The sequence below is a fragment of the Cheilinus undulatus genome, linkage group 1 (genome assembly GCF_018320785.1).
Source record: "Cheilinus undulatus linkage group 1, ASM1832078v1, whole genome shotgun sequence".
Lineage (NCBI taxonomy): Eukaryota > Metazoa > Chordata > Actinopteri > Labriformes > Labridae > Cheilinus > Cheilinus undulatus.
In genome coordinates, this window is record NC_054865.1 from 27,421,862 (window position 1) to 27,438,958 (window position 17,097).

The following is a 17,097-nucleotide window of genomic DNA, read 5'->3' on the forward strand; positions in this document are numbered from 1 at the left end:
ATATCAAATCCAGGTTTGTGGAGTGGTCAGATATGTTCTGATCTTGAAGACACCGAAAACATCTGCACCTTAAACCACCTAAAACCTGCTCCAAAGTCTAATCTGTAGTGCTGTGTGTTCCTGGTATTTATAGGACACATTAGACATAGGACTTCCATTGACTGAGCTTGATCAACACTAAAAGGATGTATAGGTTTCATGCAGGTATTGAGTCTTGCAACAGAAGTGGCCTAAGTAAGGTTTGTGTATTTATAGAAAAAAGGGAAATCATAAAAGATCCCTGAAAGAATGAGAATGATAGAAAGAGGGAGTGAGTCAGCAAGAGACAAAGGGAGACAGAGGGAGGGTGAGCAACATGGAGGGATTATTAGTGACTGTGTGCAGGGATTAGAGAGGAACCCTGAGGTCTGACACACCAGAATATGATCTCGCTCTTGCTTAGTGTCACTTTAGTCTCCTCCACTTCTTCTGGCCTTTTTCTGCAGGTACACACCAGCTGTCGGCTCATTTAAGTTCTCTGCTGTTACATCACTCACCTGCATGATTCTCAAACATACACAGGCCTCACAAAGCGCACACATGGTGCTGTTCAGTGAGGGGTACAATTAAAGCAGGGGACTATTTCTATGGATTTTCCACTGTGGATGTTGCAGCTGAACAAATCCATGTCTTTTTCTAGATGAGTGGAGATCATGATGCTGTGTTATCTAAATGAAATTATTGGACTGTAAAACTCTGGGACACACGCACATTTACACACTGATTCACAAACTAAACTTACTCTCTGTTACATAAAATTGCATTGTTTCATTGCTTCACTCACCTCCTTCTGTCTTTCTTTCTGCAGATTGGAGTTGGACTTGGACTATGACAGCTACAATGAGGACTACTATGACAGGTACTGTCGCAAAGCTACACATGGCAGCTCTCACACCTTATTGCTTGTCTAGGTGTCACTGGAGGCTCAAGAAAGAAGGTTAAAGTGGGTTCCTAATCCTTGCGGTCCCCAGGAGTCTTTGCAACGCATCACTGCCTGCCACACAGCTGTCACTCATCTTGCCTTTGCTTACAATGTTGCCTGTTACTTTTCAGCAGCCCCACACACTCACACATCTAACCTGCACACAGACACATTGATGCAACAGACCCAACGTCAAATGTATGTGCTCTCTATGTACCACGAGAGCTGCGTTCTTAAGCTGTTTTCTTATATGCACTTCTTATATGCACTTAAATATTTCTGGACAGGTTGCCCCTGAAATGTTTTTTTTTCATACACAGTCCCTCCCAGCATGAAATTTCCCCAAGATAGGACATCATTCAGTCACTGGTTTAGCCCAGTAGTTGAATCCTGCATAGGCCAGAGTCCTTGTAACAATAAATGATCCTACATTAACTTAATTAATAATAACTACAGCAGAGACGATGTGGAGAGAAAACACAAATATGTTGAAGATCATTTTTGGCCTTTTTGCCTGGAGGTGCAACTCAAGAAAGGCAGAAAATGTGTGAGGGAATAAATAGGAGATGACATACATCGAATGGCTACTGGTTGGAAGTCAACTCAAAGACTGCTAAGAGCAGCTCAATTTTTGACCGGAGAGAGAAGAGAAGCTTAATTTTGATGAATCTACTGTTAACACAACAAACAAAAAGCAACTACGCGCACTGCCAGAGCAAGGGGTACCATGTTTGCAAGGTTAGCTGGTTGGTATTTTTTTAATGTAGTCAGCACCATTCTCATGAGCTTTATTTTTTTAACTTTTGGCATCTGTAACTTTATTGTGGGATAATTTTGACACTAGATAAGTTTTTACACCTTTCAGTAAAAGTCTTTTTTTTAATGTAGCATTTGTAAATGTTAGCTAATGCTAAATCAACTTTCTTTATATGGTAGGGGGACAAGGCATCCCTGATTTCTAGGGGACAGTCCCCATTTTGAGAGACCGGTCCCAGCTTGTGCTGACCCAAGCAATGTCCCAGGTTTTTTCTGACTGTTGCAACCAGAATACTAACAGCTTCTTTTTATTTCACTACAGACTAAATAAAACTCCCTCTTAACATATTTCAAAACAATCCACCATCAAAACAAGGAAAAGGTCTGCTGTTTTGTCCATAGCCTGGGTGCAGTTTGATAAGCAGTAATGTTCTAGTACTTAAACATGTATTTCCCGTAATTAGTCTCAGGTCATCCTGAGTTTAGCCAGCTTAAAGCTTTTATTGAGAAGCTGCAATGGCAGGAAAAGTTTGTGTTTCATGAGCAATCACTTGACACAGTGGCATGGCAGCTCATAGTTTAGAATAATTAAATGAAGTTATATTTCAAATCCTGGATCCATTATATGATCCAGATAAAAATCTATTGACATGGAATTAGTTTTACCTGGAGACCTCTGGAAAATCACAGAGGGTGTCGGTGAGAATTTACCTTTTCTATAAAATATAAATTAAAAGTGTCAGGGTAAATATGCTATTTCAGCATGCACAGGTCCACATGTACAGGGATTCATTTATTGATGAAAGTATGTCTCCTACTCCTCTATGGCAGATGATGATATGCTAGGTTGACCATATTTTCAGTCCTTTAGGGTCACTTATTTTATCCCAAACCTACAAGTATAAGCTCATGGTACAATGTGATTTTAAATCAGTGCACTCTTGGAAAGTAGATTAAAAGTTGAAAAAGAATTTCTCCAAAGGCCACCCAAATCTTTATTTGAAGAATGTATTTTTTTTTCCAACCAAAACAAATTAGGCCTGAAAATATATTGCAGCTGCTTTAACTTCACAGTCCCCAAACGCAGAATCTTCAACCTACCCCGGAGCTCTTTACAAAATGCTTACTTATTTTTTGTCACCATAAACTGGCTAGCTGACGTTATAGAGCAGGTCCCGTCAGTATGGTGAGCTGAACTAGCTAAGCAGCAGCAGCATGCCAAGATAGATTGGCACATATACAGATAAATCATAGTGAGCTTTAACATGCAGCACGTTCTTTGTGTTTTTCCATAATAGCAACAGCTTTGGCGACAACATTGATTGACATATGCAGACAAACACAAACCAAGTGTGCAGGCATGATTTATTATTTGTGTTTCACTTTGCTGAAATCAGGACAGAGGTTGTACAAAACCAAGCCATTTTGGAATGTTATAGATTTTTGTCAGGACATTGGACAGAGAGCTTCAAAACAGGACGGTCCTGGTTAAAGCAGGGTGAACGGTCACCCTGATATGCCTCCTTTCAGCTGGACTCCGTTTTTTTTTTGTTTGTTTATTTGTTTGTTTTTTTGGTTAGAGCCAGAAACAGGGATGAGAGAGTTGGTGATGACATGCATTGAGAGAGCCACAGGTCATACTCGAACCCAGGCCACCACTGTGCACGGGCACACCTAACCACCAAGCCATCTGTGCCCAGGACTCTCTCTTTTTTGGATGACACATTGTTGTGTTTCACCAATGAAAAACGGGTCCTCTTGTCAAGAACAATTTAGTTAAAATCAGCACTTATGGTTTACTGAAACAGGTTTCTTTTTGGTCCATGTATATCCTTTAAGATATTTTGCAGTTCCTGAGCAGATTTGTAATAAACCATAGTGTTGTTTAATACCCTTTAAAAGTTGTGATTGAACTATATGGTTGACTGTTGGTCTGTATTATTGGTCCACCACTGAAATTGCGAAGGGACTTTCATACATCCCCCAGGATACACTCATAAACTCCCCACTCAGCATATCTGAATAACAGAATGCAGTTACATACACGGCACTCACTCCAACTCACACATACGTACAGTAAATATGCAGAATAAACACCTCATTTCATTAGCTTTCTTGCACATGTCGATGCTCTGTTGCTCCGAGTATTAACTGTCATCTGTTTTTATTTTTTGCTGGTTTTCCTTGCTCTGCATTTTTCCATGTTTGCTCAGGGGGCAACACTCACCACTGATTTTCAATTTGTTTTTAACACAGTGCATGATCATTCCCCATGCTGGTGGCTAGCTCTGCTGACAGCTTTGTGCATTTTTGTGTGGGTATGTGTGCATAATTATGTATGTTTCCCTCTGGATGTGAGTGTGTGTGGGATGGCGTGCATGTGTTTTTCTTGTGTGTTTGTTGTTCATGCACATCAATATGTGGGAGAGAGAGAAATGACTTTTTTTTCCAGCTGTCTTCCTGTGCAAACGCAAAGTAAGAGTGTCTTCAACACACAGATAACAGGCTGAGCTGACAAAGCTGCGTTCTGTGTGGGGTCTAATCCACAGAGACAAACACTCCCTCTCACATCCACTCACACACTTTTCTGTAATCCTTACTCGTCTTCGCTCTCTCATTGTCTGAGCTCCCATTCTCTCAGATGACACTTCAAAGCTGGTGTAACAACACATTGTATATCTGCCCCTACAAACTGCTCTGAAGGACTTTAAACTCCCACAAGTCTTTGGTGTCTGTGTCTCCACATGGACAATGCTCCAAGCGTCTAATCTGACACTCTCATGGTGGCCTTGTACACTTCATCCTCATATGAAACACATGTCTTTCTGTGTGTGAGGCTAGGAAAACAGTCAGTGTTGGTTTTTCACTGTAAGAGAGAGACAGAAGAATAAAACAAGACTGAAAAACAGAGAAAAATTTTCAGGAAGCTGGTCTGCGTATAACAGCTCAATCAGTTAATCTACATTTCTATCAGAGTCCAAGTCCTTGCAGCTGACAGCTTGTCTCCCTGTTGTTGGCTGGTGATGTACAGCAGAGGAGCTTTATACCCACACAGCTTTTCAGGAACCAGACTGTCATCGATCCAGGTTTAAACAGATTGTGTCTGCATCAGTTTGGATGGATTATTATCACAACATAGCATCATAATGCATCATAAATTCTGCTGAACTGTGAATTTAATCAGAATTATTGGGACATTTCCTCTCTGCAATTATTTTAAAAGCTACTAATTTAGACAAAACAAAGATGTTAAAAGTTTTTAGTTCAAGATGCAGTGGTCTCAGTGGTTTTCTTTTCCACTGCAGACATATTTTTGAGACAACTTTTGGTGTACAAAAACTGTCAGCAGCATTCAGCTACCTGTAAACTTTGCATGAGTGTTGAAAAGTGGATTGTACCTACATGAATCTGTTCTTGAGATAAGTGTATATTTGCATAGGTTGTGTAAGTCAGACTACAGTCCATTTTCTTGTTTTTGGCAAGAAGCTAGGACCTCCTCATTTTGGATTTTAGTGTTTATTTTTTATGGCTCATGGCTATGAGCTATTTATGGCTATGGCTAGTCAAATTTTTATGAAGAACAATCAATTTACTTAACCTTGCAAAACAAATGGATGCTGCCATTTCTGTGTCAAATCCATCTTGCAAAGTTCCCGTCTGAACCGTTTTGGCCTGGTTAGAAAGTGACAGGACCAATCAGCATCGAGGGGTAGTACTTTCACGCGCGGCGGAGTCATGATGTGTGCAAACAGCGAGAGGAGGCCGGTGCAATTATGGCGGAAGACATCATCGTGGATGCTGCTAAAGCCCAAGTTTGATCAGAACTTGTCGATATGTCTTCGTTAAAGAGGACCAAAAAACAGCAGTGAGTTGTTTTCTTTTCAAAATCAACAAAAGCCATGTACTGACATGTCTACAGTCGCCATGGTTCAGCTCTCTATGGAATTTAATCCTTGGTTTGGGGCTACGACGTCACGTGATTTGTTGCTCCGATTGGCCCGTAAAGATGTGACAGACAGAATGTTCATCCAACCACCCTCTGAGTTTTTTTTCAAAGGCTCTGACCTTTCCCAAACACTGTCTGTGGAAGGTTTACCAGATGGATGTGTGAAACAATCCATCTGGCGTGTCGGGTTACAATTTACTGGTATTTGTCCAAATACGGGCTACACTACCTGCTTAAATGATTGTTTTATATGTAGATTGTGATGTAAGTGTACTTCTTGGATAAGTACATAAATTCTTACATTTTCTTCTATCTGCTGTTTTAAAAATCTGTGACACTTTGCTTGGTGTGTAAGCTTCATATAGTAGTAGAGTATGGTAGTAGCATTTGCTTTGGAGGTGGCAGTCACTCTGCCTTGAAAGGTTTTGGTTGGAAACTGCAGGATTATTCATTGACAAATAGGAATTGGTTGATGTAGAGGCTCCTGTTAACTTCCCTGGGCTCAGTTGAGGTGCAATTGAGCAAAGCATCTCCTACTGTTACATTTTTTTGGTTGTTTTTTACTTATTTTCAATTTGACTCTGACAACTGCTACAGTTATATAGAACCTTTACTGTTATTTTTCACTGATTTGATTGAAATCATGTGCAGGCTGCACCACACTCAGAATTTTCTCCAGTCCAGTTTGACTGTAAAATCTGAAGGTTTGACAGCTTCAGCACCAAATTAAAGTCCTCTACCAGCTGACAGGATAATAATGTTTCATCTGTACGACTCAGACTGACTCGACTATTTTCTTAGTTTTTCCTGTGATGTTGATAACAATATCATTCAACCTGATAATAGATCTGGACCATAGTGAGCGAAAGTTAGTTGTAGGTTGACTTAGGGATATTTTTTTAGTAGTGAAACTTCTTCAATCAGTGATTTTTGGTGTTCTTTTCATCATGGTTTTTTGGGGAGGAGGGGTTGCCTATATAGGTCATTCAGCCCATGTTCAAAACAGAGTATTCACACTGACTACCGTGGGAACAATAGCTCAGTCTTGTTTCTATTGTTTACAGCCTGCCTACCTTTGCTCCTGCATTGCTCTGTTTTTTAAAAGCCCCTATGAAACTGAGTAGAGGACCGAGATTCCACAGATGATTTGAACTATTGACTTCTAGGGATGTTTCCTTACTTCCTGCAGCTTTTCTTACCCATGATTGGTCAATCCTGAAGCTGTGTTTCACTTGGTCATCAGTCTCACTGAGAGTTCTCTGCTTCCATCACAGCATCACCTCTGTTTCTAGCGAAACAAGCCCACATGCACAAACACAGTGTGTTTTCAGTAAGCACTATAGAGTTTGACTGTGATACACCCCCTGTCAGCAGCACTACGAGCCTGGCGGGGAGCTATTGATTGGCCCTGACAGAACCAATTACATTCTGTGACAGATAGAGACATGGAGCTGTCCACAGGGAGGAACGGCGTTAGTGTGTCCCAGCAAGAAAAAGAGATAAAAGACAAAGGAACATAGAATATAAATATCCAAATTTATCTAAGAGTTATTTGAACAGATGCTTTTCCAACTTGCTCTCTTTTTATATCTCAGTGTGTTTGAGCAAGGGCTTTCTTTGATTTTATTTTGCAATGTTACTGCCAATATACCTGTGTCTTTATCTTATGCGCACTGAAGAGACATTTCTTGAGTCCTGTTGTAAATGAAGACAGATATATTTATGTTTTACCCCTGTTTTATTTAAGAAATAAGTGTCCAAAATTTAAAGTGTTGTCTAAATATACAAACCTAAAAATGGCAAAAACAGGGGAATATAGGCTGTGTGTAGGTCAAACTAAGTATATAATAATCAACTTTTCATGTTTATATGCCTCAATATGTTGAGGCATACAAATGAAGTGAAAACTTTCTGCATGAACACAGTTCAAAGAAACATTATTTTAAGCCTCTGTCGACTGAATTTCCAGGGTGTATGACTACCAGCGTGTGCCGGCCTCCTTGTCTCCTCTCCCCCTGGGACCCAGTCTGGCCAAGCGATCCCGTTCCTCCTCCTACTCCACCGGGCACAGACGCAGCCGAGACAGAACCCACTCCAAAAGCTCCAGAGCCCACTCTACCAGTTCATCCACATCCAAGTGTAAGTAATATTTAAAACACTACTTCAGAAAAATGTTACACGAGAGGCTGCAGATTTACATCATTTGCCTCTCTGTATTAAAAATGTAATGCTAGATAATTAAAATTTAGGGTGCTTACATCTTCAAATTCTCATCCTTTTAAAATTGTCACACACATTGTACGCTGTGTAAAACTAACTTAGTGAAAGTCTTGTTTCAATGACATAGGTTTTCAGTTCTGGTTTAAAATAGTGACCAAAAAGTTTGACTTATATGACAATTTATGAATGAGAAAATCAGTTTCACCTGCATATCTACTCTGCAATAAACACTTAAATCCAAGCAAGTGTGTTAGTCTAAATTCTACATCTTATACATATTACTATAGAAACCACATGCACTTGATAAGTCCAAATACAAATTTTGAACTAGAAAACAGAAAATAAGACCTGAATTGCATGCAATAAAAAAATGTACACACAGATGTCTGCTGACGGGCAAAGCAAATGTTTGTGCATTTCAGAGGAAGTGAAAATAAGTATTTATTATCAGAAATTAGGCACATACACTTGCTCAGATAGGATATTTTGCAATGTAGGAAGCTACAGGCAAAATTTAGTTAGTATAGCTTAACAAGAAGAGGGATGTGGGGGAAACCCAAAAATTAAAAAGGAATTCACCTTTAACCCTCATGTTGTCTCTGGGTCCAAAAAGTCCCATCCTAATCTGGTTTACGTTTCTGTTTTATATTAATTCCCTGTTTTAGATTATAATCTAATGTAGAGCTGGGCAGTTAATTGCAGATTAGATTAAATCGCAATATGGCCTGCTGCAATTTTCAATTCACAGAAGGTGCAATATTTCTTTAACCTGAACTTTTTTTGCAGCTGAGACATTATGCATTACATATCATGCACAATTGCATGCACATATCATTCTAGTGGCATATTTTTAGAATAGTGTACAAAAAAAATCCTATTTTCTTCATTTTTGTATGTTTTTCTCATTAAATATTAGAATTATATTCAAATTATCATTTCCTTTAATACAACAGTTCATATCCGATTAGCAAAATGAGTCATCACAATTGGATATACATTTTTTAAGTTGTCCAGCCCTAGTTTTATCTAATATTTTGTTGGTTATAGTATAGAATGAATTATTGCTTGTTTTTGTTGGAAAATACATGCAATGAAGAAATTAAGAAATATAAGAAATATAAAAATAATTGTGTATTAAATCGCAGTCACAGTACTGGGTAAAAAAAATCGCAATTAGATTATTTTTCCCAAATCATTCAGCCTCAGTCTAATGTTGTTTTTATACAAAATGTGGATTGGAGGGATGGTTAAAAGACTGGTGTTGTGGTTGAATCCCTCACTGTGTAGTAAATTAAACCATGCAACATTTCTATGTTCAGAAAAAAACCTCTTCCTTCAGTTAAATATATTCAAAGCCAAATTCTGCACGTCTGCCACTTTTTTAGGCTATACAAGTATCTTTTGAAATAAAACACACATTAGCATTGCCTTTTAGTAATTGTAGTATTTTTGTTAAAATATTGCCAGTGTTACTTAGATGGACCATGTTTTTGGCCAACCTTCATGGGCCCTCCCAATGTGCCTGGGTCCTAGAAAGCTTTCCCCGTTTTCCCCTTGTGGGCGGCCTTGCCTTCTAGCACATGTCCTTAGTGCATGGCAGGGCAGTGTGGAGAAAAAAAAAAGTTCTTAGTCTTTTTATTTGTGCAAAAGAAAGAAGATTAAATTGAGACAAAGGTATACATGTACATATGAAATACACAGGTGAAACAAAAGAAACCCCTAAGGCAGTGATCATCAAGTGGCGGCCCGGGGGCAACATCTGGCCCCCCACAGCTTCCCATCCGGCCCCCAAAAGATGGTTAAGTTCAGAAATATAGGGAGGAAAAAAGATGTTGTGGTAGTTAGGATTTTTTTTCAATCCCTACAGTTACGAAAACAGCCTGTACAACAATTTAGATTTTAAAAAAATGATCAGTAATGACTTCAAATTTAATCTGTCGTACAGAATTTCACCCATCAGACCGTAATAAGCAAAAATAATACATGATAAACACATACTCATTACTCCATTCTTGATTAAAGCACTTTTCTGCATTAACTTTCTGGTTCATTATCCCTGTCTGAGAATCAAACCAAAAAAACAGTTTCCTGTACATGTCCTTCACCAATCATCACATTGCACATTAGCCTCAAAGACCAAAACAGCTCAAGAAATATGTGGCCAAACTATTGCCTTTACCACCTTGTAGCTGGTTGTAGTACTGGCAGTTTGGATTGATCTCACTGGTAAAGAGTTAAACATTTTAGAAAGGAAGATATTGTCTTAGAAAAAAATTAATTTGACCAAAATTATGGTAAATTTGAAAATCCGTCCCCCAAAGAGTCCGTCAAGGAAAAACTGGTTGATGACCCCTGCCCTAAGGGCTTATGAGAGAATCCCACATAATTTGGATCCCACCGTCCACATAAATGATCCACCTTTTTGAACTGGCTCATTGTCGAGTGACACATCAGTAACGAGGACGTCACTGTACCCTGTTTTTAAGTTCTTAATACCGAAGTTTGTTTTATACCTTTGAAAAACAACAAGTTATCTTGTTATAGGGTTAACTTTTAATTTGTATTATAACATCTGTACAAAGCCATGCAAATTTGTTATTATTTTGTTAGTCCTAATGCTTCACTAAGGTTTCTAACTTTCTCTTGTTTACCAAACTAACAGTGGAGCTAGTCTAAATCAGTCTTCATCTCTGGGCTTCAATACAAGCACAGTTCCTTGTTGTGCCTATCCATCATTATAAAACTCTCCCTAAAGACATTTTATGCTGTCGATTATGTTTTTACATTCTGACTTTGTGTCCCTGCAGTGGGCATGGAGGAGTTGCAGGTGATTAAAAAGGAGCTGACTCTGATAAAGACACAGATCGATGGGCTGCTCGACAGTCTGGACAGGATGGACACACAGAGGAATGACCACAAAGGTAGGATGCTCATTCACAAAGACAGTGCAGGAGGGTCCCAGTGCAAACCATTGATAGATAATCTATATCCACATCAAAAACATTTTAAAGGCAGACTCCAGCAATATGCCTCGATCAGATTTCTGCCTGATTAGCTTCACCAGTCACAGTTCTAATCGAAAGGATTCAGGATCTGTGCTGAGGGGACAACTGAGGGGGGCTGGGAACTGCTCTGCACCGGTAGAGTCACTTCTATTTCACCTGACATGTCAATTATTTCCTCCATTTAGGGCATTTGCAAAAGCTGAGTCGAGGCAACATGGTGGCCAGTCTTTTGATTTATTATGGCTGGGAGGAAATTATGGAACATGCTGAACAAACAAAGTGGTTGACTGACTGATATAGTTTTAAACAAGGGACCAAATCCAGGCACTCAGAGTATAAAGCGTTTTATAATGAATAGAAGAGCTGCTACTGCCCTCATGTGGATATTTGAGGGCAATACAGTCACAGCCCCTGCCAACAAAAGCAACAAAACAGAGCATGAAGGACGTTTATTATCCTTCCTAAGGCAACAACTTTTACTGGAATCCTGTTTAAACCAATCACAGACTGAAACAAAGTGAAAATCATCTTTATAGTGCTGCCCATGATCTACTTACTTTTGAATCTTCAGCTACATTTAAATTTTTGTGTCAAAAGACGGACAAAGATTTAACCTTGAGCCTTTAATTATAATACCATGAATATAAAAAAGAAGTGTGTCCTGTCTTCAATTTGAACAATGTACATGCTGTCCTTAAGGGAGGTGTGCATGTGTGAGTTAGATCCACTTTGAATGACCTTGTGGCAATTGATAGCTTTCATCTTCATTTTAATTTATCTTCAGCTCTACCTGACTCCCCAGCCCATCTCTCTCTAGCTCGACTCCCTCACTCACTAGCTCCTCAATAATTGTCCTTCATCTTGTCACTCCTGTTCTTGTTTTTCTGTTTGTCATCCGGTGATAAGTCAGTTTGGAAATTTTACATTTGCCCAAAAAGTCAGACCTTTTTTATATCTTGAGTTTTGCCCAAACAAACCGCATTTACTTAACTCCTTGTGTGTTTGTGTGTTTGTGTGCTGTAGGTTCTCCACAGAGAGAGGACAGTCCAGCTGGCTCAGGGTACGCTCTGTCTGCCAGTAGTCCCGAGCACTCTCTCTCCTCCCTCTCCCCACCCAGCTCCCGTCATCGAATCCACAGGGAGAGCCCCGACCTGAGGGAGCCAGACAACGACCACCACACGGTAAACAGACCACAAATTTGTGTTCAGTTCTTTGGCCTTGACTAAACTGTTGTTAATGGCTTTACTCTGTAACTAGTCATTAATAGAGTTACTAAACCCTTGGACAACTTTTCAGATGAACATAGTACTGTTGATCAGTTAGGGTTCAAATCTTCATATTTCTGACACAAAGTATTTAAATTCTACATATTGTGTTAAAATTGTGCGCAGCACCTGACCTCTAATACCGTCTACAACTGAATTGTTTTAAAATTTCTACTGTCTGATCTGTTGCCAAGTATACTTGGTGGCATTTGTCGTCACCACAGAGGTCAACTATGGTGGCCTGGAAGTGCAAACCAAAATTACAAAGCCTGAAACAATTTCCAAAACTAGAAACAAATTTACAAAGACAGATAAACTTTAGAAAAACTTTTGGTACATTCTCTTTTAGCTAGATACTGTTCATTGTAATTTGGTTTAGAAGTTGTAAGTGTTCTACAACTTGTAATTTTGTCTCAGTTCATGTCAAGACATTTTATGTTTTGGAAATTTGTTTTGTGAAATGTAAATTTAGATTTCTAATGTAGTTTTTTAAATTTTAGATTTGTTTGATGAAATGTAGAAGTGTTTTTGTTAAAAGTGTTTCAGACTTTGTATTTTATGTTGGATTTTTTGTAAATTTTTGTAAAATTAAAATTTGTTTCGTCATTTGTAAACATGTTTTTCTACTGTTGATTTGTCTCATGATGTAAAAATGTAAACTGTTTAGGATTTTGTATTTTTGTGGCTTCCAGGCCACTGTAGTCAACAGTTACCACCCAGATGTGATACAATTTTGAGCCTCTGAGTGAATCAAAAACTAGCAGCAGGAAGCCCTGTTATGCAAATGTAAACACAAAGCTAAGAACAACAAACCATGAGGGAGGTGACTTCACTCTCTTTTTAAGCAGCCCACACACGACACAATAATCATGACCATTGGCGGTCTGAATCCCCCCTTCCAACCAAAGTCAGCAAAGGCCGGATTATCAGATGGTTCCAAAGGTTATTTGCCAGTTTATTAGTAAGGATTATTGTGTGCAGTGAGCACTTGGACAGCAAAGCAGGCTCTAGAAGAATTGTTATGTGAAACGGAGCAATAGCCAATCACAAATTAAAACACAGCCATGTCAGTGATAGCAAATGTGACACGTATAAGGATCCACCAGCTCCTCCTTACAAGAAATCATGACCCAAATTCTTCAAATTGTTTAACCACTTGTGTATCTATGTATTTAATGAGAAATGTTACAGTGTGAACCATGACTGGAACAAAAGAGACAGGAAATAAACATGTTTATTTCCTTCATTTTTCCCCAAGACAGCAGAGAAATTTTGCAACTTCTTGTGGAATGTTTTAATTATCTTGAGAAATCCAGGAAAAAGGGATAAATTAGTTGAAATCTTAAGAAAAAATTTAATTGCTTGACATCACAAGAAAACCTGAAAAAATGTATAGATGTTCTGTATATCCACTTTGGGCTTTTAAACATCAAAATTTTTTGCCGCATATTTTATATCTGTTTTTGTCTCTGTATTGATTCCTGGTCTTGGTGCATGCTTGGTGCATGTCTCTCCCCGTATATCCTGTCTTCAGCTGTCCTGTCATAGAAAGGAAAAATGCCCAAAAACCAATCTTTAAATTTTTTTCCTTATTAACTCCACCAAGGAGTTAATAAGTAATCGGCAGGTTTGTTAGTTTGTTTGTTAGTTTGTTAGCAACATAACTCAAAAAGTTATAGACAGATTTTGATTAAATTTTCAGGAAATGCCACAAATGGTATAATGAAGAACTGATTAGATTTTGGTACTGATCCAGATCACCGTCTGGATCCAGGAATTTTTTTGAAAGGATTCTGTACTATTGGGAGATAGGGCTGATGGCAGAGGTCTGTGCTCTCTGAGTGCTTTTCTAGTTATCTACTGTATTGATGTTTAAAAACTTACATATTCAACCTTTAAACACTTTTAAATGGCAAAACTCAGCTCATAAGAAAGAAATCTGAAATTAGTTTCATTATCATGAAACAAAAATTTGTTCTAGTTTTAGAATAGTACAACAAGATTGTAAGCTGTTTCTCTAAAGAGCACGGATATGTTACAGCTCTGTGAAATCAATTTACACTCATGCATCACATTTTACTGAGTCATTCTGATGTTGCACTTAAATCAAGCATCTCTATTTTCTCTCACTATGCCCTGTCTTTCACTGTCTGTCTGTCTGTTCCAGATGAGCAACCACAGCTCTGAGCCTGAGGAGGAAATATGAAGTAAAAATTAAGAAGATGTGGATTAAGTGCCAAACATGGAGGAAGAGAACAACAACCACCGAGCCAACACACATATCAGAGGATCATATCCCCTTCAACAGAGTGTACATTTAACAATGCACAATACATTTGACCTTTTCTCAGCAGCTTGGTTTCTGTGAACATACTTTAGGGAGGAAACACTGACACTGGTGACTTCAACACACTGAGCACATGCACATCATTTAGAAGAAGTTATGATGAACTAAGAGAGTGACAGAGAGAGTCAGAGGGATTTTATCCAGAGAGTAATTATGAAGATTACCTAGAGGCATGCTGGTGAATTAAACTTTTTTAATATAATCCTGCCTGAGCAGGCTCTTCTATTGTTGTGTGAGCAGGTTGGTACAGCACCAATATTCCAGTATTAATACAGATAGTGCAATATTAATCCAAATGAGACAATAGACTTCTCTGATTAAAACATTATGTAAGCAGCTTACCAGATTAGCTTGTTCACATTAAAATTCTTCTGCTGAACAGGAAGCAAAATGTCAGATGGTCCATACAGGAATCATTAATGTATGGTCATGACGAAGTACAGAAGGAGATGCATTTTGTCTGCTGGATCTCCAGAAACAGAAACTCTACAGAATAGACCCTTCTCTATCAAATATTTATTTATGTTTAATAAAGACCTTTGACTAGACAGTGGATTCGTATGAGCGACTTGCTTAGAGGTTGTTGTAGTTAAGAGAATAAATGAAATAGTGTGTGCATGTGCAGTAGAAATGAAAAGTCTCTGCAGAAGTCATTGTATCTATACCTTAACTGTGTATTAATATGGACACCTCCCTGTCTCCATCTATTGTGTAGAATGAAACCAAAATACCTCCATGACAGGTGCTGACATATTGCACTGGTGATGTAATTTAGAGCCAAGACGTCTTAGAAAATTCCCCGTGAGCCCTACCAACCAGCATACATCATCATTATGTAATATGCTATTTAACCCCAACAAAAATTGCAATTTGTAAACTTTCTGTATTTCCAAAGCTCACATAAGTATTATCTTAAAAATGTAAATGAAAATATTATTATGCATTCTGGTAAAAATAAATAAATAAAAAATGGAAGTGTAATAAAATAGGTTTATGTACCTCTGCCAGTTTTACTCTACTGAAAAAGAGCCAGTGCACACATTAGTTGAATTTAACTTATAAAATAGCATCAAATAAAAACACTAGTAATTATGTTAATTTGATCTTTTTCCCTCCTCCTCTGTTTACTCTTTTTTTCCACTCCCAGGCAGAAAATTCCTCCTCATTTGTTTCTTCAGTGGCTTTCTTTGTCAAACATTTTCACAGGGATACTGCATGCAACAGTTAACATCATAGCATCTCATGAGGCTTTGTCTGCTTTAGGGTTATCAAAATTGGGTTTGCACATATTAACTAAAATCATAATATACACATATTAAATGTTTAATACAAAGGTCTTTTGGTAATAAAAAAACACATGTAGACCTATTTTCTTAGGATTTTATTAATAAAAAACATTTCATTGATGTTTTTTGTTTTTTTTTTCTAATTTATAATTGCTCTGTTTTTGTGTGGGTCTTGGAGAGACTCAGCTGGTCTTTGATACAGTAAGGGGGGACGACAAGGAAAAGTTGAACGACTGTGTTAGACCAGTGCGCTACCAGTACAAACATTACTCATTTAGAGCCACTGCTGTGGTCTAAATCCTTTGGTGGCCCCTTATTGGCTGTGGGGCCCCAAGCAGATGCGTATCTTGCCTGTTGACAACAGTGCCTCAGAGAACAGATAATTCTGGTTTGAAGCAGAGACTCTCAGTTATAGTAGGCTTACTGACTGTCTGTTATGTTTTTCATTGTTTTCTCTTGTCTTTCTCCTCTAATCTCAAATCCATCTGACAACACTACACATAGCCTCATGTCAACAGAGCTGTCAATCATGATGGTGCATCTGGTCTTTTTTGCATCAAATAGCTAATTAAAACAAAATACTCAGAAAAATTAACATCAGTCATTGTGTTTGAAAACTGATTATTACGTCATTTGGACTTGACACTGTTTTAGGTATTTTGTAGTACTTTATACGTAGTTTGGCCCATGTCCCATGTGTCAACATAGAGGAGTTGGGGTTTGTGACCTATACTGCTACCAGTCAGCAGAGGGAGCTTTAGATATTTTTCCTTCACTCCAAGGCAACAGTTCCATGTCCATCTTAATATACAGTCTTTGATTTTGACCCAAACAAAGGAAATGAGTGAACACTCAGATTTGATCACTAAAGATTTTTTTTCCAAAACACTTCTTGTATATGATAAAACATCACGTAGCATTCAGAGACTTTAGAGTCCTGTTGATCAATCAAGAAAAAAGAGGTTGTTTTCTGCTGAAGGTTTTTTTGCTTGAAGTGACTCTAATGAAATTGTTATTCCATTAAAATGTGTTTTCCCCACTGCTTTAAATACACTAAAGTTCATGATATTCTTCCACCATGTATTTGGCACTTAAAGATGTGCAGACTCCCAGGTCAGTGTGTAATATTGTGAATTATTGTAAACTTTTATGTAATTGTTGAATTGTCTGATTTGAAACTTGCTTTAGCACTTCTCATGTTTTTGTTTGTTTTTGGGTTTTTTTGTAAAGAAAAACAATGTATAATTATAATTCCTATGGTGTTACATGTTTTTGTTTGCATTCTTATGAAAAGCCAAATGGAAATGCTCA

General features: G+C 38.1%; 1 protein-coding gene across 1 annotated transcript in view; it reads left to right on the plus strand.

Annotated features, from left to right (window-relative positions):
• si:dkey-234i14.2 (RNA-binding Raly-like protein) overlaps window positions 1-17,097 on the plus strand; it is a 75,359-nt gene extending 58,262 nt beyond the window's left edge. The window contains exons 3-7 of the mRNA XM_041791148.1: window positions 848-898; window positions 7,633-7,802; window positions 10,691-10,804; window positions 11,912-12,069; window positions 14,321-17,097. Of these exons, the coding sequence (XP_041647082.1) occupies window positions 848-898; window positions 7,633-7,802; window positions 10,691-10,804; window positions 11,912-12,069; window positions 14,321-14,359 (532 nt within the window). The 3' untranslated portion in view covers window positions 14,360-17,097. The remainder of the gene's footprint in view (window positions 1-847; window positions 899-7,632; window positions 7,803-10,690; window positions 10,805-11,911; window positions 12,070-14,320) is intronic.